Source organism: Symphalangus syndactylus, chromosome 9, assembly GCF_028878055.3.
Source record: "Symphalangus syndactylus isolate Jambi chromosome 9, NHGRI_mSymSyn1-v2.1_pri, whole genome shotgun sequence".
Taxonomy (NCBI): Eukaryota; Metazoa; Chordata; class Mammalia; order Primates; family Hylobatidae; genus Symphalangus; species Symphalangus syndactylus.
Genome location: NC_072431.2, coordinates 53,066,473 through 53,089,936, shown reverse-complemented (window position 1 = coordinate 53,089,936; position 23,464 = coordinate 53,066,473). Strand labels below are relative to the sequence as shown.

Here is a 23,464-nt window from a genome sequence, read left to right as displayed (position 1 = left end):
CCTCAGGGATCTCGAACTAGAAATACCATTTGACCCAGCCATCCCATTACTGGGTATATACCCAAAGGACTATAAATCATGCTGCTATAAAGACACATGCACACATATGTTTATTGCGGCACTATTCACAATAGCAAAGAGTTGCAACCAACCCAAATGTCCAACAACGATAGACTGGATTAAGAAAATGTGGCACATATACACCATGGAATACTATGCAGCCATAAAAAATGATGAGTTCATGTCCTTTGTACGGACATGGATGAAACTGGAAACCATCATTCTCAGTAAACTACTGCAAGGACAAAAAACCAAACACCGCATGTTCTCACTCATAAGTGGGAATTGAACAATGAGAACTCATGGACACAGGAAGGGGAACATCACACTCTGGGGACTGTTGTGGGGTGGGGGGAGGGGGGTGGGACAGCATTAGGAGATACACCTAATGCTAAATGACGAGTTAATGGGTGCAGGAAATCAACATGGCACATGGATACATATGTAACAAACCTGCACATTGTGCACATGTACCCTAAAACCCTAAAGTATAATAAAATAAAAATAAAAATAAATAAAAAAAATAAAGAAGAGTTGTTTAAAAAAACAAACAAAAAAAAAAAACAAGTGCTCAAAAGAATAAAAAATAGTGTTAAAAGTGAAAAAAAAAAAAAAAAAAAGCCAATCCCCACATACTGCATGGTCACATACTGCATGATTCTGTCTACACAACATTCTTGAGATGACAAAACTTTAGAAATGAAAAACAGATTAGTGATTATTAGGGCTTAAGGAGATGAGAGCAAGAGGAAAGTAGTTATGGCCATAAAAGGTTAACATGAGGAATCCTAGTATTGACAGAAACCTTCTGTTTGTTGATGTATCAATGTCAGTATCGTGGTTGTGATACTGTAATACAGTTTTACAAGATCTCAACACTCAGGAAAACTGGTTATAAGGTACATAAAATCACCCTACATTATTTCTTTTGACTGTATGTGAATCTACAATTATCTCAGATACTATGTTTAATTAAAAATAGGTGGAAAAGGATAAATACCATATGATTCCACTCACACAAGATAATTAGTCAAATTCATAGAGACAGAAAGCAGAACAGTGGTTGCCAGGGACTAGAGGAAGGAGGGAGTGGGGAGTTATGTTTAATAGGTACAGAGTTTCACAAGGCAGAAAGATGTGATGAAGATGGATGATGGTGATGATGGCACAACAATGTGAACGCACTTAGTGCCACTTACTATACTTAAAAATGGTTAGAATAATTAATCTTAGGCCAGGGATGGTGGCTCACACCTGTAATCCAAGTACTCTGGGAGGCCAAAGCAGGAGGATGGCTTGAGCCCAGGAGCTTGAAACTGCAGCCAGCTATGATCACGCCATGGCAGTCTAGCCTGGATGATAAAGTGAGACCCTATCTCTATTTTTTTAAACTATGTTTTACCACAATTTTAATTGTCTTTTTAAAAAACAAAACAAAACAAAACAAAAAATAGCAACCTCTTCCAAAGACTTCCCACTGTGTACAGAATAAAATCCAGATTCCTTCACAGATTCGGGGGATACAGGGTCAGAGTCTCTTTCAGTTTAGCAAATACATCAAGCTCTTTTCTGTTTCTGGCCTCTGTGCCTAGAACATTCATCCTCTGGGGCTCTACAGGGCTGGCTCCTTCCCATCTTGCAGACATTAACCTGGAAAAACAGCCTCAGATACACAGGGGAGCAGTGTGGACTTGGGAGTCAAATGGCTCCCACACCGGCCAACTGCTGGCCTTTCTCTGCCTTAGTTCTCATCAGGAAAGCCACGATAATAATAGTACTAAACCGCTGGGCTGCTGTGAAGATTAAGTGAACTGTTGTAAATTAAATCCTTAAAACAGTGCCTGGCACTCTAAAATCATTAATTATTATAATTATTAAGGCTCACATTGAGAATATCACAGAAATGATGTTGAATGAATGAAGCTAGACAAAAGATTTCATATTCGATGATGTCATTTGTGTGAAACTCTAGAGCAGGTTATCCAGCCTGCGGTAATAGAAATTAGACAACCAGGAGGGCAGGGCTGCAGGAATGCATACCAACAGCAGGAGGGGCCCAGGAACTCTCTTGAGTGGGATGGCAATTTCTTCTGTGTAGGTATTTATTGAAATTCATCCAACTATGAACTTTGAAAATGCGCATTTTGTTATATATAAATTATAACTCTATAAGGTGTTTTTTAAAATGTCACCTCCACAGAGGGCCTGTCCTTAGTCACTCAATTCAACCCCCTCCAGCTTGGGACCCTCTCTTCCCACCCATCCATGTCTCATCAGCGTGGCAGCACGACCCTCACCCCAAAGTGTCCTGTGTATTACCTGCTTCCATATCAGAACACACCCACTGAGGGGCACACGTGGGATGCCTCAATTCCCCTATCTGTCCCTAGCAAGCAGAACAGTGCCTAGCACTAATTAAGTGTTCAGGAAATGCCCATGGATGCATGAAGGAAGAAAGAGAGGGAGGGGAAGAACAACTGCCACGGCACCCCCTTCCTTAATAGCAGCACTGAACATTAATACCAGAAAGGATTGCAGAAATGATTAGAAAACCCTTTTCACTGACATGGCAAAATGGAGGCAAAGGGAGAATAAGTAATTTTCCCAAGGTCAGAATTACTGTGAAAACAGGCCTGGAATCCATATCTACTCGTCTGTTTTATTTATACCAAATATGGCTCAGTTCACACATACAGATATACTCTATAAACATTCACAAAATGCCTATAAAATATAAAATTTTAAAAGCACATTATTTTGAAAGCCTAGTTAACTATAAAAATATTATTACAACGAGATCTACTTCATTCGAGCATTAAGTTGTGACTTCCAATGCAAGTGCTAATTTAAACAAATCTTTTTTGAAGAAATTGAAATGAAATGGTAATAAGTTAATGGATGTTCAAGTATTTAAGCATGGACAATTATGAGTCAGACTGTTTCTAAGTCACCTGGGACGCTGTTTACTGCCCATACTTCACAATTCAGATCATTACTGGCAACTCGTCTATTGCAAAGCTGACTGAAGGTTTGAAACATTTCATCTATAAACTTCGCATTTCCAGGAAAAAAACATTCAAGAATACTTGTGCTTGCATTCCTGTCAGGTAGGCTACAGGATGCAATGTGAGCACAAGAACCTGCAATTAAGCAAAAGAATGGCACTGTACAGAGTTAAGTTTTTGTGTTCTAATCTGATAACTACCAACATAAATTACATCGTGGAGGAAAGAGAAATACAGGATAGCATCAATATTCACATTTCATATTTTGAGAAATAAATGGAAATAAAGAAAATATATCTAAACCAAAGTAACACAGAACAATTTTATTATCAAATTAGACTGTATTTATAAGACAAAGCTATGCTCATCTTTGATATGCAAAGATAGCAAACTCTGGACTCAGTAAATCAGAAAAATAAATATACGTGTTTTTCAACTTCTCAGATAAAACCTGTAATTACCTATTCAAATTCTGAATATAACTTATTTTAAGTTCTCTCAAAATACTGTTCGTCTTTCCAAGATATTTTTTCTGCCTCATCAACAGCATTTTTCCTTGAGGTTTGCTCTCATGTTTTCCCCTTCTGCTGAAGATGTCTGTGGACATTACATGACTTTTCTTCACATTCATTCATCCAGCCATTCCAGCACTGTGTATCTCCTATGCATACCAGGAGGCCAAATGTAGGTAGAAAAACAAAAACATTTTAGGTGGTCAAAACCACCTAAAACTAGCTGGGCGCAGTGGTCTGTAATCCCAGCACTTTGGGAGGCAGAGGCAGGTGGATTGCCTGAAGTCAGGAGCTCGAGACCAGCCTGGGCAACATGGTGAAACAAAGTCTCTATTAAAAATATTCTACCAGAGGTACAAAGAGGAGCTGGTACCATTCCTTCTGAAACTATTCCAACCAATAGAAAAAGAAGGATGAGGCCAGCATCATCCTGATACGAAAGCCTGACAGAGACACAACCAAAACAGAGAATTTTAGACCAATATCCTTGATAAACATCAATGCAAAAATACTCAATAAAATACTGACAAACCGAATCCAGCAGCACATCAAAAAGCTTATCCACCATGATCAAGTGGGCTTCATCCCTGGGATGCAAGGCTGGTTCAACATACACAAATCAATGAATGTAATCCAACATATAAACAGAACCAAAGACAAAAACCACACGATTATCTCAGTAGATGCAGAAAAGGCCTTTCACAAAATTCAACAACCTTCATGATAAAAACTCTCAAGAAATTAGGTACTGATGGGACGTATCTCAAAATAATAAGAGCTATCTATGACAAACCCACAGCCAATATCATACTGAATGGGCAAAAACTGGAAGCATTCCCTTTGAAAATGGGCACAAGACACGGATGCCCTCTCTCACCACTTCTATTCAACATAGTGTTGGAAGTTCTGGCCAGGGCAATCAGGCAGGAGAAGGAAATAAAGGGTATTCAATTACGAAAAGAGGAAGTCAAATTGTCCCTCTTTGCAGATGACATGACTGTATATCTAGAAAACCCCATTGTCTCAGCCCAAAATCTCCTTAAGCTGATAAGCAACTTCAGCAAAGTCTCAGGATACAAAATCAATGTAAAAAAAGCATTCTTATACACCAATAACAGACAAACAGAGAGCCAAATCATGAGTGAACTCTCATTCACAATTGCTTCAAAGAGAATAAAATACCTAGGAATCCAACTTACAAGGGATGTGAAGGACCTCTTCAAGGAGAACTACAAACCACTGCTCAGTGAAATAAAAGAGGATACAAACAAATGGAAGAACATTCCATGCTCATGGGTTGGAAGAATCAATATCGTGAAAATGGCCATACTGCCCAAGGTAATCTATAGATTCAATGCCATCCCCATCAAGCTACCAATGACTTTCTTCAAAGAATTGGAAAATACTACTTTAAAGTTCATATGGAACCAAAAAAGAGCTTGCATCGCCAAGTCAGTCCTAAGCCAAAAGAACAAAGTTGGAGGCATCACACTACCTGACTTCAAACTCCACTACAAGGCTACAGTAACCAAAACAGCATGGTACTGGTACCACAACAGAGATATAGACCAATGGAACAGAACAGAGCCCTCAGCAATAATGCCGCATATCTACATCTGATCTTTGACAAACCTGACAAAAACAAGCAATGGGGAAAGAATTCCCTATTTAATAAATGACGCTGGGAAAACTGGCTAGCCATATGTAGAAAGCTGAAACTGGATCCCTTCCTTACACCTTATACAAAAATTAATTCAAGATGAATTAAAGACTTAAATGTTAGACCTAAAACCATAAAAACTCTAGAAGAAAACCTAGGCAATACCATTCAGGACATAGGCATGAGCAAGGACTTCATGTCTAAAACACCAAAAGCAATGGCAACAAAAGTCAAAACTGACAAATGGGATCTAATTAAACTAAAGAGCTTCTGCACAGCAAAAGAAACTACCATCAGAGTGAACAGGCAACCTACAGAATGGGAGAAAATTTTTGCAATCTACTCATCTGACAAAGGGCTAATATCCAGAATCTACAATGAACTCAAACAAATTTACAAGAAAAAAACAACCCCATCAAAAAGCGGGCAAAGGATATGAACAGACACTTCTCAAAAGAAGACATTTATGCAGCCAAAAAACACATGAAAAAATGCTCATCATCACTGGCCATCACAGAAATGCAAATCAAAACCACAATGAGATACCATCTCACACCAGTTAGAATGGCCATCATTAAAAAGTTAGGAAACAACAGGTGCTGGAGAGGATGTGGAGAAATAGGAACACTTTTACACTGTTAGTGGCACTGTAAACTAGTTCAACCATGGTGGAAGTCAGTGTGGCGATTCCTCGGGGATCTAGAACTAGAAATACCATCTGACCCAGCCATCCCATTACTGGGTATATACCCAAAGGATTATAAATCATGCTGCTATAAAGACACATGCACACGTGTGTTTATTGTGGCACTATTCACAATAGCAAAGACTTGGAACCAACCCAAATGTCCAACAATGATAGACTGGATTAAGAAATGTGGCACATATACACCATGGAATACTATGCAGCCATAAAAAATGATGAGTTCATGTCCTTTGTAGGGACATGGATGAAACTGGAAAACATCATTCTCAGCAAACTATTGCAAGGACAAAAAAATCAAACACCTCATGTTCTCACTCATAGGTGGGAACTGAACAATGAGAACACGTGGACACAGGAAGGGGAACATCACACAGCGGGGACAGTTGTGGGGTGTGGGGAGGGGGGAGGGACAGCATTAGGAGATATACCTAATGCTAAATGACGAGTTAATGGGTGCAGCACATCAACATGGCACATGTATACATATGTAACAAACCTGCACGTTGTGCACATGTACCCTAAAACTTAAAGTATAATAATAATAAAATTTCAAAAAAAATACAAAAAAAAATAGCCAGGCATAGTGGTGCATGCCTGTAATCCCAGCTGCTCTAGAGGCCGAAGTATGAAAATCATTTGAGCCCTGGAGTTGGAGGTTGCAGTGAGTTTAGATCATGCCACTTCAACTTCACTCTAGCCTGGGAGATAGAGCAAGACTCTCTCCAACTTTCAAAACAGAAAAGAGCTTGACGTATTTGCTAAACCGAAAGAGACTTTGGCCCTGTAGCCTCCGAATGTGGGAAGAATCTGGATTTTATTCTGTACACAGTGGGAAGTCTTTGGAAGAGGTTGCTATTTTTTGTTTTGAAAAAAAAAAAAAAAGACAATTAAAATTGTGGTAAAACATAATTTAAAAAAATAGAGAAAGGGTCTCATTTTATCATCCAGGCTTTACTGCCATGGCGTGATCATAGCTCACTGCAGCTTCAAGCTCCTGGGCTCAAGCCATCCTCCTGCTTTGGCCTCCCAGAGCACTGGGAGTACACGTGTGAGCCACCATCCCTGGCCTAAGATTAATTATTTTAACCACTTTTAAGTATAGTTAGTGGCACTAAGTGCATTCACATTGTTGTGCGATCATCACCATCATCCATCTTCAGCACATCTTTTCATCTTGTGAAACTCTGTACACATTAAACATAACTCCCCGCTCCCTCCTTCCCCCAGTCCCTGGCAACCACTGTTCTGCTTTCTGTCTCTATGAATTTGACTACTCTAATTATCTTGTGTGAGTGGAATCATATGGTATTTATCCTTTTCCACCTATTTTTAATTAAACATAGTATCTGAGATAATTGTAGATTGTCTCTACTGTCAAAACATACCAGTCTCTGACACTTTTCAACCCCTCTCTGCAAACCCAGGTTAATCCATGTCATTTCAAGTTGAAAGCTGGTCTTCTAAAAGATGAGAAAGACTAGAGTAATGTATGGAAAAAATAATCAAAAACATAAAAAATGATCAGCAAATAAAGTGGAAAGAATCAAGCTGATCCAGAAGTGAGCATGAGACTGAGTGTCAGGCAGACCCGGGTTTGAACCCTGGCTCTGTGTGTATCGGCTGTGGGCCCTGGGGTAAGTAATTTAACATCCATAATCTTCCATTCTGATAACTATACATAGAGCTAATTATACCTGCCTCAGAAGGCAATTGTGAGGATTAGAGAAGATACGTTTAAAGTAGGTACTCAATAAATAATAGCTCCTGTTAAGATTATTAATAGGCTATTCAACTAATTTTTCAAGTTAGGAAACATTAGACTTACTGTTTCCCTTGAAAATGAAAAAAAATCATTTAATTATAAGCCTAAAGTTCACATTTTAAAGGTAGATAATGAGATAATGTTTAAAAATGGAGGTGGGGAGAGAAAATGAGCTTCTTTCACCACATGACAAAGGTGCATGTACTAGGGAATCAAACTCACACAAGGAGGTTAAAAATAGGTGCAGAAAGGCCAGGCGTGGTGGCTCACACCTATAATCCCAGCACTCTTAGAGGCCAAGGTGGGTGGATCACAAGGTCAGGAGTTCGAGACCAGCCTGGCCAGCATGGTGAAACCCCATCTCTACTAAAAATACAAAAATTAGCTGGGCATAGTGGGGTGCGCCTGTAATCTCAGCTACTCAGGAGGCTGAGGTAGGAACATCGCTTGACCTCAGGAGGCACAGGGTGCAGTGAGCCTGGATTGGGCCACTGCACTCCAGCCTGGGCAATAGACTCCGTCTCAGATAAAAATAAATAGGTGCAGAAACTTGACCTGCATTTCAATATGTGGGAAGCACCTTGAGTCAAATGGCATCTCTGTGGGTATATAACAAATGTGATGCCATCTGACTTGTGCTACCAATCCCGTGGGTGTGAGGAATGCAGAGATACCCTCCTATCTTCAGTCAAAAGCTGTACTTTCTTAGACATGGAAAGCAATATATTGGGTTTTCATACTTAGATTTTTTAATTTTTAAACGTGTAAACTTTTTATTGATGCATAATAGATATACATAGTTTCAGGGTACATGTGATCATTTAATATTCATATAATCTGTAAAGATCAAATCAGTGTACTGGGGATATAAAAGCTATATGTCTTTGGATGATATATAAACTTGTGGAGAAAAACATACCCATACTGATTTATGTAATCTTGCACAGCAGGTACTTAATAAATGTGGGGTGATGATGAGGTGAAAATATGAAACTAAAGGGCCTTGTAAAAGTGTAAATATCCATAATCAGCCTCATCTCATCTCTTTAAAAATGGTATACTGCATTATTTTCCTGAGATTAGAGATTTATCAACAGCTTCACGCTTGCAAGCAGACCATTTGTTTGATATTACACCAAGTTAAAGCCCTACTAGCGTCTTTACTTTATTAGCTCACCAGGAATTAAATAGGCTTTAGCATGCATTTGCAAGTTTAAAAAATTTATGAAATTAACAGTTATTTCATGCTATACCCTGTCATACTCGTGAATAAGTGCTGTCTCATGCATATGGTGAGAACACAGTTTAACAGGTGGATTAATACAGACTTATTTGCTACTAAGTTCAAAGAATTCTTCCACTATGAATTTTGCTGCCACTGATGTTAATTAAAAGCTCCAGTGTTTGAGAGGAAAGCCTAATTCAATCTACCTCCCCATCCCTGGTGCCAATTCTCCCCCAACATTTATTCTAAGTTTGCCTGGTCATACTGTGCTCAGCACTGGAAACTTCTAGAATATTTATACAAGAGTGTATCTTGCCTGCCACCACCTGCCCCCCCGTTTTTTTTTTTTGGAGACAGAGTCTTGCTCTGTCACCCAGGCTGGAGTACAGTGGCACCATTGTAGCTCACTGCAACCTCTAACTTCTGGCCTCAAGCTATCTTCCTACCTCAGCCTCCCAAGGAGCAAATAGCTAGAACTACATGTTCGTACCACCACACCTAGCTATTTTTTTTTTTTTTTTAATTTTCAGTAGAGATAAGGTTTCACTATGTTGCCCAGGCTGTTTTTAAACTCCAGATTGCTTTAAACTCAAGCAATCAGCATCCTAAAGTGCCAAGATTACAGGAACAAGCCACCGCAAATGGCCCTCACCTGCCTTTGTAAAGCCTAACAGTCTACAAAGAATGAAAAAATTGAGCCTTCATTTTTGTTTCATCCAAACTCAAGAGGCACCTTTTATGGTTGGAATCAATATAAAGGTGGATATCTAAGTAACTTATAATCAAATAAAGAAAAAAGGATAGCAATTATCCCATCTTCTAAGGTAATTGGTATTTTTACTGGAATTTTAAAATATGCTGCATGCATATATATATATAAATTTTTGTTCCCAATAACCAAAATAGAAACGTTTGTGAAATAAGCTTAAGTGGTGGCTCATGCCTGTAATCCCAGCATTTTGGGAGGCCAGATCCACTCAGGTGGATAATTTTAGGTAAGGACTTTGAGACCAGCCTGGACACATGGTAAAACCTCACCTCTACTAAAAACACAAAAATTAGCCGGGGATGGTGACGCGCACCTGTAGTCCCAGCTACTCAGGAGGCTGAGGCAGGAGAATCGCTTGAACCTGGGAGGGAGAGGTTGCAGTGGGCTGAGATCACACCACTGTACTTCAGCCTGGGTGACAGAGCGACTCTGTCTCAAAATAATAATAATTATTAATTATAAGTATTATACAATTAATAATAATTATTATTAATTATAAGTATTATACAATTAATAATAATTATTAATTATAATTAATAGTAATTATTAATAATTATAATTAATAATTATGATTATTATTTAGGTTCCAGCCAGATTCTGGTCCAGAAGTAGAAGACTGGAGACATGGGGCTTAGGGAAAGGATTCCACAGATGCTCAGGTATTTGATGCTCAGGTAGGGGTGGGAGACCAGAATCACGAGGTTTCGGGAAGGGATTCCACAGATGCTCAGGTAGGGGTGGTGATGAGAATCACGAGGTTTAGGGAAGGGATTCCACAGATGCTCAGGTAGGGGTGGGAGACGAGAACCACAAGGTTTAGGGAAGGGATTCCATAGACGCTCAGGTAGAGGAGAGAGCAGGTGGGTTCCCACAGTGTCTTTCATAGTTACATGTAAAATCTATTTGGCAAATGACCTCACACATATTCTCTTTTTGAAAAAGTAGAACAAGAGTATGTGCTCCTGATAAATTTTTATCTGAGTGCAACCACTGGATGACATAAATACCTGACTTCTGGCCTAAGCTTACAGCATTTCATGATTCTTCTGGAAATGTTCAGCCTTGAAACCTTTATGTTTGGAATATTGTGTTTAAATTACGTTGTAAAATGTCCAGTTATGAAATATATACCAAGTGTTCTTTTTAATCACTTAAAGCTCCAAGTGAAGAAAACGCGTCTGGCATTAGATAAATATCTTGAATGTGAGATAGGCAAGAACACCTTGAAATAATGCTTAACTAATCACAAAGCAACTATTCTGCAATAGATGGGTGAACCACTAATTAGATGAAGAGAAATAAAATTGTCATGGTAGGATAAAAGGATAAAGAGAAATAAGCAGTAATTACTGTTTTATCGTCAGAGAAAGTACTATCAAACACGGCTCAATAAAAGGAGGGGGAAAAAACCCCACAGCTCTGTAAGTAAATACCAGCACTCATTAAATTACTACTAGGAGCCAAACCCAACTCAAGGATGATAATGACATCTTAAAAAGTACATTCAGAAAAGAAAAAAATGGACTGCAAAGTTGGGTAAGGGTGCTTTAGTTTTAGGGCATGCAACATTCTGAAGAATAATATTAGACGGTTATTTGCTTAAACTGCTTAAAAATATTCAAGCCAGTCCTAAAATAGCTGTTTATTAAAGATTAGGATAGGACTCCTAGACTAGTTTGCTCTTTTCAAATCATCCGTAACCTTAACTGGTACACTTACTGTGTAGATGGTGCCAGCAAGTGACATTACAATTGTATTTGAAGCTTTAATGTTTGGAGCAACTTACATTCTGTTGCTTGGAATAATCTTGTGACCTTCTCTAAACCAAGTCACTTGAGGTCTAGGGTAGCTGGTGATGGGCAGCAGGTTTAGAATTGCTGCACGTCCTTGAGAAACTGTTTTCCTCTGGTCCGTATCCATGAAACTTCCCATATCTGCAGAGAAAAAGAAGCGCTTTCAAGTTCTAGAAAACATTTTTGGGGGAGGGAAGGGGTCACAGATGGAAACAGGTACGTGTTACAGTAAAGTCACTGATACTGCCACATTTCACACCAGGACGAGTGAGACTGCATGGCAGCGCTGACCAATGCGGATCTGCTGGTGAGGGAAGCACCGGGCAAGCCACGGGCCTCCAAAGCGCCCAAGCTGCCCATTCGTCAGCAAAGCCACATGGTCTTTGTCCTACCTGACAATACGAGGGAATGTCTGCAACTGTCTGTGATACTGAAATGAAATGCTGAAGCCATCCGAGAGCCACGTGAAGCAGTTTTCTCAGAAACTGTCAGAAAATGCATCCGGACATCTTCTAGCTCCTAAATCTTTCAAACTCGTTCCAGCCCAGCACCGGCCCTTGCTCTCTTCAGCTTGTTTCCTTCCATTTGTGAGGTCACTGTCTCCCGCACAGATCTTTTGGGAGCAATATTTCCTTACCACTGAAGAGTCTATATAGCATTCTCCCACTCTCATACTGTTGACTTAATTTGGGGCAACTAGCTTTTGTGCCAGTATTTGTTCTACTGGTAAAAAGCATTTAAAAAATGGGGTCACAGGACAAAACATAGCTATTAGAATATAGGTATAAATGGCTAATTTTAAAATTTGTAATATTTGAAAATTTTGAATAAAATTCCATATTATGCTCAGATGCAAATATATACACAAATAGATATGGCAAAATAGTGTATTTTTATTTAAATGTAAATAAGTTTGAAATAGTCCATAGAAGTGCTCTATTATCAATGTCTTCTTGAGTCAAAAGACATTCTCTATGTGACAGTATCTAATATTTGAGGGAAAAGATGAAACAAGCCAACAAAACAGATTAGAAAAATACTCATAGTTATTTTAAAAGAAAATGAAATTTGTTATCAAAGCAAAGGAGAAAAGAAAGATTAAAAAAAAAAAAAAAACCTAAAGGCAGAGAGCACAGTGGCTCACACCTATAATCCCAGCACTTTGGGAGGCCGAGGCGGGCAGATCACCTGATGTCGGGAGTTCAAGACCAGCCTGGCCAACATGATGAAACCCCATCTCTACTAAAAATACAAAAATTAGCTGGGCGTGGTGGTGGGTGCCTGTAATCCCAGCTGCTCAGGAGGCTGAAGCAGGAGAATCACTTGAACCCAGGAGGCGGAGGTTGCAGTGAGCCAAGATTGCCCCATTGCACCAGCCTGGGCAACAGAACCAGACTCCGTCTCGAAAAAGAAAAAAAAAAATCTAAGAGCTAGAGATACAGAACAGAAACGAAAACATAATTAAGCAAAATTCAATTTTATAAAACAGAGTTTAACATAATAATTTTGAAGCTCTTCTTAAAATATAATTTAGGTATTGATCTTTACTCTATTTAATGGTTACATTTTCAATCATTCAACTGAATAAAAGTTCTCAATTATTCTGCAACATTCTTCGGCATCACAATTTAGAAAAACTTAAGCCTTCCTAGTGATTTTAAAAAGCATCAAACATGTTTGGCATCTCCACTTCACTCAGTCATTAGGTTTATGGTAGAATAACTAGATATTATTTTATTTCATCTACTCACACTGAAAGCTACAAGCCTTAATTGGGGTTAAAATGACAAATGAGGAAATTCTGTCATCACCAAATAGTACAGCCCAACTCAGGAGCTCTTTTGTTCTCTAAAGTTTATAATGATATATTAAAATGTAATTTAATATCTTATAACATTTTTTTGCTTACTTTTAAACAAAGAGAAATTTTGGTAGTACATTCAGAATATAATAAAACAAGCCAGGCTCACTCTTGTAATCCCAGCACTTTGGAAGGCTGGAGCAGGAGGATCACTTGAGGCCAGGCATTAGAGACCAACCTGGGCAATACAGAGAGATCCCTCCCCTACCAAAAACAAAAGAAATTAGCCAGATTAGCCAGGCATGGTGGCACACACCTGTGGCCCTAGCTACTCAGGAGGCTGAGGAGGGAGGATCACTTGAGCCCAGTTCAAGCTTGCAGTGAGCTGTTTGTGCCACTGCACTCCAGCCTGAGAGACAGAGATAGACCCTATGTCAAATATATATTTATTTATATATATATTACATATATCACATACATATGACATATAATTATATGTTATGTCTCTATTTTATATACACATATGTATATAAAATAAAGCAGACAGTCCATTTTTACTCTTCATAGATTTTGAATTAGAAAAAGGACTAAATACTTTCATAGGCCAAGTTTGCTCTCCTGTTTCTCCTCAAGACATGAAAATTTAAGCTTCCTGCATTCTTGATATCTCCTTCGTTTACTTTTAAAAGTTTCATTCTCCAAAATGGATCTGCTGAATAAGGAATTAATAAATCACTATCACATGAATACCATCGGGGATGCTCACTATACATGTACCTTTTGTGGTGCAGCATAAAGATTTCTAAACAAATCGTTACTGGAAAGAACTGACAATGACGAACTTTGACCTAATTGGGTTGAACTTTATACTTTAAAAACATTTTGAATCCAAACATAGTACAAGCTAAGAGAAGCTGATTCATAAAACAGAAGGCATCCCATTCACTTTTTCATCCTCCCCAGGGCCTCGTAGGGTCCTGAGGCTTTTCAAATGAAGAAAAGTGCCCTTTGCCTCACCAGCCCCTCGCCTGGCCAGCCACACTGGCTGCTTACTTATCTCTCACTGAGTTTAGCAATTATTCTACTCAAAATAGAACCAAAGATAAAAATTCAGTTCCTACAATGGTGAAAAGTGATTCTGATTCACTCCTCAGCAACACTTTGTTCTTTCACATTTGGACATCTCCTTACTGTACACATACATGCGACTTGAACTTCTGATTTTCTTTGCAGGAGTGCTCCCATTCTGTTTCGCACCACACAGCGGTAAAACCCAGCATCCAGCTTCTGCAAAGATGGAATAATATACCTGTTGAATAGCAAAAAGACGTGTTAATGCTTATATCCAGGGTTTAATGGTTATATCTAACCATCAGATGCCATTTTATCAAACAGCACTGGCATCTCATCTAGTATATGCTCAACAAATATTTTATTTTTGGTAACCTAGTATCTGTGCAACCCTTCCCTAACCATGACACTAACTAGAACCACTGTTTATTTCTTTTTTTAAAATTTTATTATTATTATACTTTAAGTTTTAGGGTACATGTGCACAACGTGCAGGTTTGTTACATATGTATACATGTGCCATGTTGGTGTGCTGCACCCATTAACTCGTCATTTAGCATTAGGTATATCTCCTAATGCTATCCTTCCCCCTCCCCCCACCCCACAACAGGCCCAGGTGTGTGATGTTCCCCTTCCTGTGTCCATGTCTTCTCATTGTTCAATTCCCACCTATGAGTGAGAACATGTGGTGCTTGGTTTTTTGTCCTTGCAATAGTTTGCTGAGAATGATGGTTTCCAGCTTCATCCATGTCCCTACAAAGGACATGAACTCATCATTGTTTATGGCTGCATAGTATTCCATGGTGTATATGTGCCGCATTTTCTTAATCCAGTCTATCATTGTTGGACATTTGGGTTGGTTCCAAGTCTTTGCTATTGTGAATAGTGCCACAATAAACATACGTGTGCATGTGTCTTTATAGCAGCATGATTTATAATCCTTTGGGTATATACCCAGTAATGGGATGGCTAGGTATAATGGTATTTCTTTATTTCTGAGATTATCACACTGATACCTGTCTCCCCAACTGGGCTTTAAATATCACCCAAAGCTAGGATCTACTTCTGTCTTGTTCATCATTGTAACCATGGTATCTAGCACAGTGCCATGCACACAGGAGATGGAACTCACAACTGGTTGAATGAGAAAGGTTAAATAATTAAAAGTCATTGCATTTAAACTAGCCCTCTCAATCAAAAATCATTTATAATTCTCTCTTTGTAGAACGTCAGAATTTCCAAAGATTCCTAGAACTGGCAACAGTCTTAACACAATGTCTTGTGTCACTCCACATGAAGGGGCAAACAACACTTTCAGGATGAGATACAGAACTCGTCAAGGCAGAGAAAGCAATGCCATCAGGGCATCTCTCTCCAGTCACTGATGTGGACATCTCTCAGCATAATGTATTCACTTCCTTTCCTTACTTCTCCACGTATGCCCTGGTGTTAACTTTAAAAACTTTTTCAGAGGTTAAAAAGTCATTTCATTTGTATTTTCCACTTCTGTGACTGTAAGTAATCATCCTTCAAATCCATGCCTGTCTACACTTTTTTTTTTTTTTTTTTTTTTGAGACGGAGTCTTGCTCTGTTACCCAGGTTGGAGTGCAGTGGCGCAATCTCGGCTCACTGCAAGCTCCGCCTCCCGGGTTCACGCCATTCTCCTGCCTCAGCCTCTCCGAGTAGCTGGGACTACAGGCGCCCGCCACCACGCCCGGCTAATTTTTTTGTATTTTTAGTAGAGACGGAGTTTCACCGTGGTCTCGATCTCCGGACCTCGTGATCCGCCCGCCTCGGCCTCCCAAAGTGCTGGGATTACAAGCGTGAGCCACCGCGCCCGGCCGCCTGTCTACACTTTTTAGTATAATTTCAAAGGAAAAAAATAATTAAAAGATACAGTTTCTATAAAAGTCTTGCTTTAGGTTTACTGCTGGTTTTGTAAATTAGGATGTTTTAAAATCCACCAGCAAGTAAAGATAGGTAACCAACTGCCACTTGAAATGAGTCTTACAACTCCGGAGCCCACACCTTCTAAGCTGCCCAAGATGGTACAGTAATTGAGTTCTCGGCCACATTCACAGACAAATTAAGAGTAAGGTGTGAGCAAACTATATAGCTAAGAAAGAGTTAATATCCAAAACACATGAGAGGCCAGACGTGGTGGCTCTTGCCTGTAATCCCAGCAATTTGGGAGGCTGAGGCAGGCAGATCACTTGAGGCCAGGAGTTTGAGACGAGCTTAGCCAACATGGTGAAACCCAGTTTGTACTCAAAATACAAAAATTAGCCAGTGTGGTGGCACACGCCTGTAATCCCAGCTACCTGGGGGGCTGAAACAGGAGAATCACTTGAACTTGGGAGGCGGAGGTTGCAGTGAGCTAAGATTGCACCACTGCATTCCAGCCTGGGTGACAGAGCAAGACACTGTCTCAAAACACACACACACACACACACACACACACACACACACTCACTCTCTCTGTCTCTCTCCATCAGGAAAAAAAAGCTTAAAAAAAACCCTTAACTTTAATAAGGGCAAAGACACCAGACAGACATTTCTTCAAAGCCACACAAATGGTGAACAGGTATATAAAAACGGGCTCAATGTCCCTAATCATCAGGGAAATGCAAACCCAAACCATAATGAGATGTCATCTTACTCCTGTTAGGATGACTACTATCAAAAAATGAAAAACACATGTTGCTGATGACGTGGAGAAAAAGGAACTACTGTATATGGGAATGTAAGTTGATGTAGCCACTATGGAAAAAATGTTTCTTACAAAATTACACATACAATGACCACATGACCCCCAAATCCCACTTCTGGGTATATTTCCCAAGAACTGAAAGAGGATCTCAGACGTCTGCACTCCCACGTCTACTGCAGCATTATCCACAATTAGCCAAGACATGGAAACAACCCAGGTGTCTGCTGAGGAATGGAGAAAGAAAAGATGGTGTATACACACAATGGAATATTATTCAGCCTTAAAAAGAAGGAAATCCTGGCATTTGCTACATAGCATGACGTCCTGCAGGTTCATCTAAGTGAAGTAAACCAGACACAGAAAGACAAATCCTACCTGATACCACTTATAAGAGGAATCTAAAATAGTCCAGTTCATAGAAGCAGAGTGTGAAATGGTGGCCACTAGCGGGTACAGGGGAGGGGAAGCGGGGAGGAATCTAAGGGCAAGAAGTTTCAGCCATATGAGATGAGTGAGTCCTGCAGAGCTTCTGTGCAGCATAGCATTTACAGGAATCATACTGTATTACATATTTTAAAGTTTACTAAGAGGGTAAGTCTTATATGTTTTTATCACACAAAAATAATAATGAAGAGGGCAGGAGGAAACTTCTGGAGGTGATGGAGAGATTTATGCCATATATAGTGGTGAAAGTTTCATGGGCATATAATTATCTCCCAATTCATCAAGTTGTATACATTAGATATGTACAGCTTTTTCTATGTTGATATTAAAAAATAAAAACGAATGTATGCATGTTGCCGTTGAATAAGGTACATCATATTTGAACAAAAAACAAAAGAGTAAGACGTGAGGTTTGGATGCTTTTCACATATGGGAAGGTGTCTACCATAAGAAAGAAAAGGAACCAGCCTGGACAATATGGCGGAGCTCTCTCTCTACAAAAAAAAATACAAAAATTAAGCCAGGTGTGGCGGCATGAGCCTGTAATCCCAGCCACTTGGGGGCTGAGGTGGGAAGATTGCCTGAGCCCGGGAGGTGGAGGTTGCAGTGAGCCAAAATCGTGCCACTGCACTCCAGCCTGGGTGACAGAGCCAGATCCTCTCTCAAAAAAAAGAAAAAAAAAAAAAGAAAGAAAAGGACCTCAAATAAGAATGGACTATTTTCCAAAAAGGGGAGAAGAAAACAGAGTGATGGTACACTTTACCCACCCACAAAGATGTTCCAGTAATACTTGTCTACAATTTCCTTTTACAAAGTATAACCATAGAAACTTTTCCAAAATCGAGTAAAAGACAAAGTGTATGCTATGCTGTATTTGCTCAGTTCCCAAGCATACCTTGAATCACTTATATTCAACTAATTGCTCATGTTTTTATTCAAGTATGCGCAATTAGGCAACCTGAAAAAGGAACTGATAGGCATAATTTTAAGCGACTAAAACATTTGGACAACACAAGTAATTCAAGATTAAGCAAAAATTAATCAAACTGTTTTCCCCTCTGATAATCTTCCTGAACTCTTAGGGAAGGATTAATAAAATCTTTTCTAAAGAGAAAAAATACTGCTGAGTTGTAATCTTAAAATTTTTATTCTTTTATGTGGAATAGTTCATCTAAAACAAAAATAATTAGTGAATACAATCACAATAATGTCAAAATTGAACGCAAAGAGCCAATGCCATTTATTTAAATTACAAATCCAGACCAGGAATATGTGCAGCTTTGATTACTACATGCTGTGATTATAACAGAGGGGAGTTTTGCGATTAGCTTAAAACAAAGTCGACAAAAGTTTTTGGGAAGAAATAGCACAAGTCATTGCAGTATGTATTTGAAATACTACAAAGACAGTTTTATCATTGCAACATAACCATATTTATATGATTGCTCATTCTACTTTTTCCTGTTTTTCAGTACCTAAATAGGTCTTAAATTCTTATGAATTTCTATAGTAATCCTACGTACTAATGCACAAAAATAGAACTGCTTTCAAACAGGGAGAAATAGAGACAAAATTGAATATTAAGCATATGCTGTTTTGTACCATCTCTTTAGTCTAATGTCTCACCAGGGAAAACAATATGAAAAAAGTTGCAAAGTCCTCCACCTATTATGGGAATTCCTACACAAATTATGTTCACCTAACAGATGGGAATATTCATTGTAAGTCTATTGTTTATAAACACACATTTTTAAGCAGGCAAAGTTTCCTGGCTCTTTATAAGAAAGTATGATAAAATCTTAGCACCATATGTCACTAAAATATAGAAAATGCCTGTTCCTATTTCAAATCAACACAGCAGGGAATGTTTGCATTCACTCTATCAAGGCAGAATTCTACTCAACTAACACAGTGTTTTCCAGGACCAGTTCATTATCAGGAATGGCAAAGAAAATAAAACACAAAAACCAAGGGCTTAAATGTCCATTTCTGCTAATAGGAGAAAGCCTCAGTTGTGACCTGCATCTCTGAGTGGACCACTGGACCAACCCTAAAATTTCTTTAGGAAGCAGCATCGGGTCCATCTCAGCCCAGAACAATTGCTTGGACTAGACATCTGACATTTTCAGTCTATCTAGGATCTGAACCACTTCCCTATATTTAGAGAATTCTCCACCCTATGAGCTTTTGTGGAGATGGGGCTTATCCCAAATTAAAGGCTGAAAAGACCACATCTGGATATTCCCAGACCACTCACCTGCCTCTACAGGTACCAGGTCTGAGACACAGCACGGCCAATTAGACACATTTGCTCTGGATTTTTAAATCTGGGGCTGGTGATGCCCAGGAAGAGGGCTAAAGGAGAACTCATCTGACAGCAGTGGTGGTGGGGGCACAGTGGAGCCCTAGTCCAGGGGAGTAGGGGAGTGTCCAGTGCCAACTGGGGCAGTGGCTCAAGCAGTGATGGCCAGTATTTGGTGGGGTCAGCAGCAGGACCCTCATAGGACCAGTTCTGGAGTGACTGTTGCTTACTCTGTTCCTGCCCAATCTCCAGGCTGCCCAGTGACTGATTCTAAGGGTACCCCAATATCCATGCAACAGCTCACGCAAGAGAAAGTTGGTTTCTGTGGCTTTAGAACCCTTCAAAATTCCACACCCTAGAACATAGCCAAAATAATTTTGGCTGAAATATATTCTAAAGTTACTAGGTGCTCACCACGGTCATAGCAAAACCTAAATAATATCTCGTAGAATCATTTCTTTTTTCTGGGGAAAAAAAAAAAAAAACAAAACATGGCTCCCTGGTAAACCACCAAAAATCAATGGAAGATAAAGAATCCCCTAAAACTGGGACACATGTACCTGTTATAAGAAGTTCTCTTGAGTATAAGCCACTAAAATTTTAGAAAATATCTGACAAAATATTACTTTAGAATACTGTTCAGCAGTCCTTTCCAAGCACTGCCAGATGCTATGACTGAGTCTACCTGTCACAGGCCAAAACCACAGCTTCAGTGCAGAGGAGAACATTTATACTTCCCCTAGGTGGTCAGGGAACCTAATTTGATTCATAAGAAAAAATTTGCATATTTGTTAAAAATTAGATGTAAGATTTTTCTTTTTCAATGGTGGAGGAACTGTCAATATTCATTTTATGTCACTTTAGATAAGACTATTCTCCACAACTGTAATTTTTATGCTGGCATGAAAATATCTATTTTGCATGAAAATAAGCAACCAAGTTCTATAATAAGCTTTTATACCTTGGACCAAAGCCTATTCTTATCCTTAAAGTGAAAAAAAAAAAAAAAAAAGGGAGGTTAAGGTAAAAATAACTGTAAGCCATTTATGTCCTTCTTGGAAATACATCAATTCTCTTTTTGGAATGGCATGATAAATAATTTTCAATTTTATTTTTATAAATTTTCTAGATGAAATTTAAAAAATCCAAAGTGGGATGAGTCTATAGCAGGTTTTCTCCTGAAGCAAAATAATGAAATGAAAAACCCAGACTGTGCCATAACAAAGCTATCTCAGAAAAACACAAGGAAAATTCAAACTGAAATTTGTTAAGAAAGAGATATATATGTGACTTTGATGGTGTATACAGCTCACTAATAGGCCCTAGGCATCGGGCAAGCTGAGGTTATGTTTTTAGTTCTTTCAAAAGAAGTAATCAATATGAAGTTAAATTAAACAGTATGGTAACGATGGAAGCTATACAAAGGGAACGCAATATTTGTAAAAGTTATTTAATTGTATTTTATTTATTTCAAAATTCATATTAAATTGAGAAGGGCAATAAACAGGTCCCTGTGTGGGAGGGTCTATGGAATTTGTAGCACTGGTTTTGGGAATATAAATCTGGCAAATATAAGCTCTCCTGATATCAATTAGATGTTAATCTTCCATAAATTTTTATTGATGCCATACCATGAATGACTACATTTAAACTTTATCTTCATTAATAGTTATGAAAGCCAATCCAAAGACTTAAGAATTAATGTTGAAATGTTCCCAAGACTCCTCCTCTGGGATTCCCATTTATGTGACTTTCTCAAAAATAAACAATGCTTTGGGGATCATTCATTCTTCATTCATTCCTACTTTTCCTTATTAAATCAGGGGCAGAAAATGTGCAATCCATATTTAGTGAAACATGAACAGATGACTAGAACCGTCTGTCAAATCTACTGTGAGCATTAATTGCTCTCTCAAATCAGTAAAAAAGGAATTTCAGAAAATCTTCAGGAAAGAGGACATTGCCTTTTCTTAGGGATAAAAATCTTTTATTGCATGTCTGTTGACTTAATTCTTTGTAATGCCAGGTTCTCTATGAACATAAAAGTTGGGGACCATTATATCAAGGATTAAAGTATGAAGGCAAATGTTAGTTTCTACATAATCAAAAAAATCCATTCCAACGCATAATGGAAAAAAGACCTAAACCACTCTATTAAACATTATAAGCATGAGCAAATTAAAAACATACATTTTAAAAGCTTCCACTTGTCTCACTTGGGAGTATTTGTCAACAATGAATTATGTTACAGAGTAGTTTGGTCAATTCTGGCAAGGTCTTCACTTAGCTTCCACAATGATACCTAAACAAAGAACCAATAATTATCTAAATCCAAATCATTTCCGATGAGAACCTTAAAAAGCCTAATGCTAATTCTGCCTCAGAGATTATCCATAAACATTCATATCTGTTATGACCATACAGAGTTCCAAAAAGCAGTCAATCTGAAGCCAGAAATAAATACAAAAAACACTCAACTTTGTAGGGAGAATATGAACATGAGGTCACATCACATTAATATTATAGATCTAAATTAAATAAGATAGCACCTGCTGTCCTTGCTGTTGAAAGCTAGGCAATTCATAGAGGACAGGAGCAAAGAGGAGTTAACTAGAAGAAGAGAGCTGACATAAACCAAGGTTAGGAAAATGAAAGCTGAACATCAAGATGGACAACTAGAGATATTAAGCCCTTTTCAGGAAGATGTAGATGGGAGTCACACACAATTAGGTTGGGTGATGAGGAAACCAACTGAGAAGAAAGTTCCCAACTAAATATAATAGACTTTCTTCTTGGTAAGTACAGAGAGAGCTCAATAGATTAAAATAAGACAAAACAGAAAGCATGTAGAAGCCGAGTGTGGTGGCTCACATCTGTAATCCCAGCACTTTGGGAGGCCAAGGTGGGCAGATCACTTGAGCCCAGGAGTTCGAGACCAGCCTGGGCAACATGGTGAAACCCTGTCTCTATCAAAAATACAAAAATTAACCAGGCGTGGCAGCATGTGCCTGTAGTCCCGGCTACTCGGGAGGCTGAGATGGGGGGATCACTTGAGCTGGGGTTGCGGAAGTTGGAGTGAACCATTGCACCACTGCACTCCAGCCTGGGCAACAAAGTGACACCCTGTCTCCAAAAATAAAAAAAAATCTTGTAGAGAAATCTTCCCTACAGCTTGGTGATTAATTTTAGATTTTAGTTATGTAATTTGTTTCAGGGTCTTGATCCTAAAGAATATCACCAAGGGAAAAGTTTGGAAAAAATGGACCTGTTAATAATATTAAGCCTTCAGATATATAAACACAGTGTATCTGCCCATTGATTTAGGTCTTCTTTTTCTTCTCTCTTTCAGCATTGTTTTGCAGTTTTCAGTGTAAAGACCTTACAGACCCTTTGTCAGATTTATCCTTACTTCAGATTTTTTTGTACTATCTTAAATTTTTTTCTTCTTCTTCTTGAGATGGAGTCTTGCTCTGTCACCCAAGCTGGAGGGCAATGGCAAAATCTCGGCTAACTGCATCCTCTGCCTCCTAGGTTCAAGGGATTCTCCTGCCTCAACCTCCCAACTAACTGGGATTACAGGTATGCACCACAATGCCCATCCTACCTTAAATTTTAAATATATAATTTTCAGATTTGTTTGCTA

At 38.8% G+C, this 23,464-nt stretch overlaps 1 protein-coding gene across 4 annotated transcripts in view; it reads right to left on the bottom strand.

Annotated features, from left to right (window-relative positions):
- SDK1 (sidekick cell adhesion molecule 1) overlaps nt 1-23,464 on the bottom strand; it is a 973,914-nt gene that overhangs the window by 625,184 nt on the left and 325,266 nt on the right. For all 4 annotated transcript variants that reach the window (XR_010122494.1, XR_010122492.1, XR_010122493.1 and 1 more), the window contains exons 3-4: nt 14,496-14,602; nt 11,486-11,633 (exon numbers count right to left, since the gene is read on the bottom strand). Coding sequence is in view for 1 of the 4 variants with exons in the window: in XM_063646050.1 (XP_063502120.1) it covers nt 11,486-11,633; nt 14,496-14,602 (255 nt within the window). In the remaining 3 variants the exon portion in view is untranslated. The remainder of the gene's footprint in view (nt 1-11,485; nt 11,634-14,495; nt 14,603-23,464) is intronic.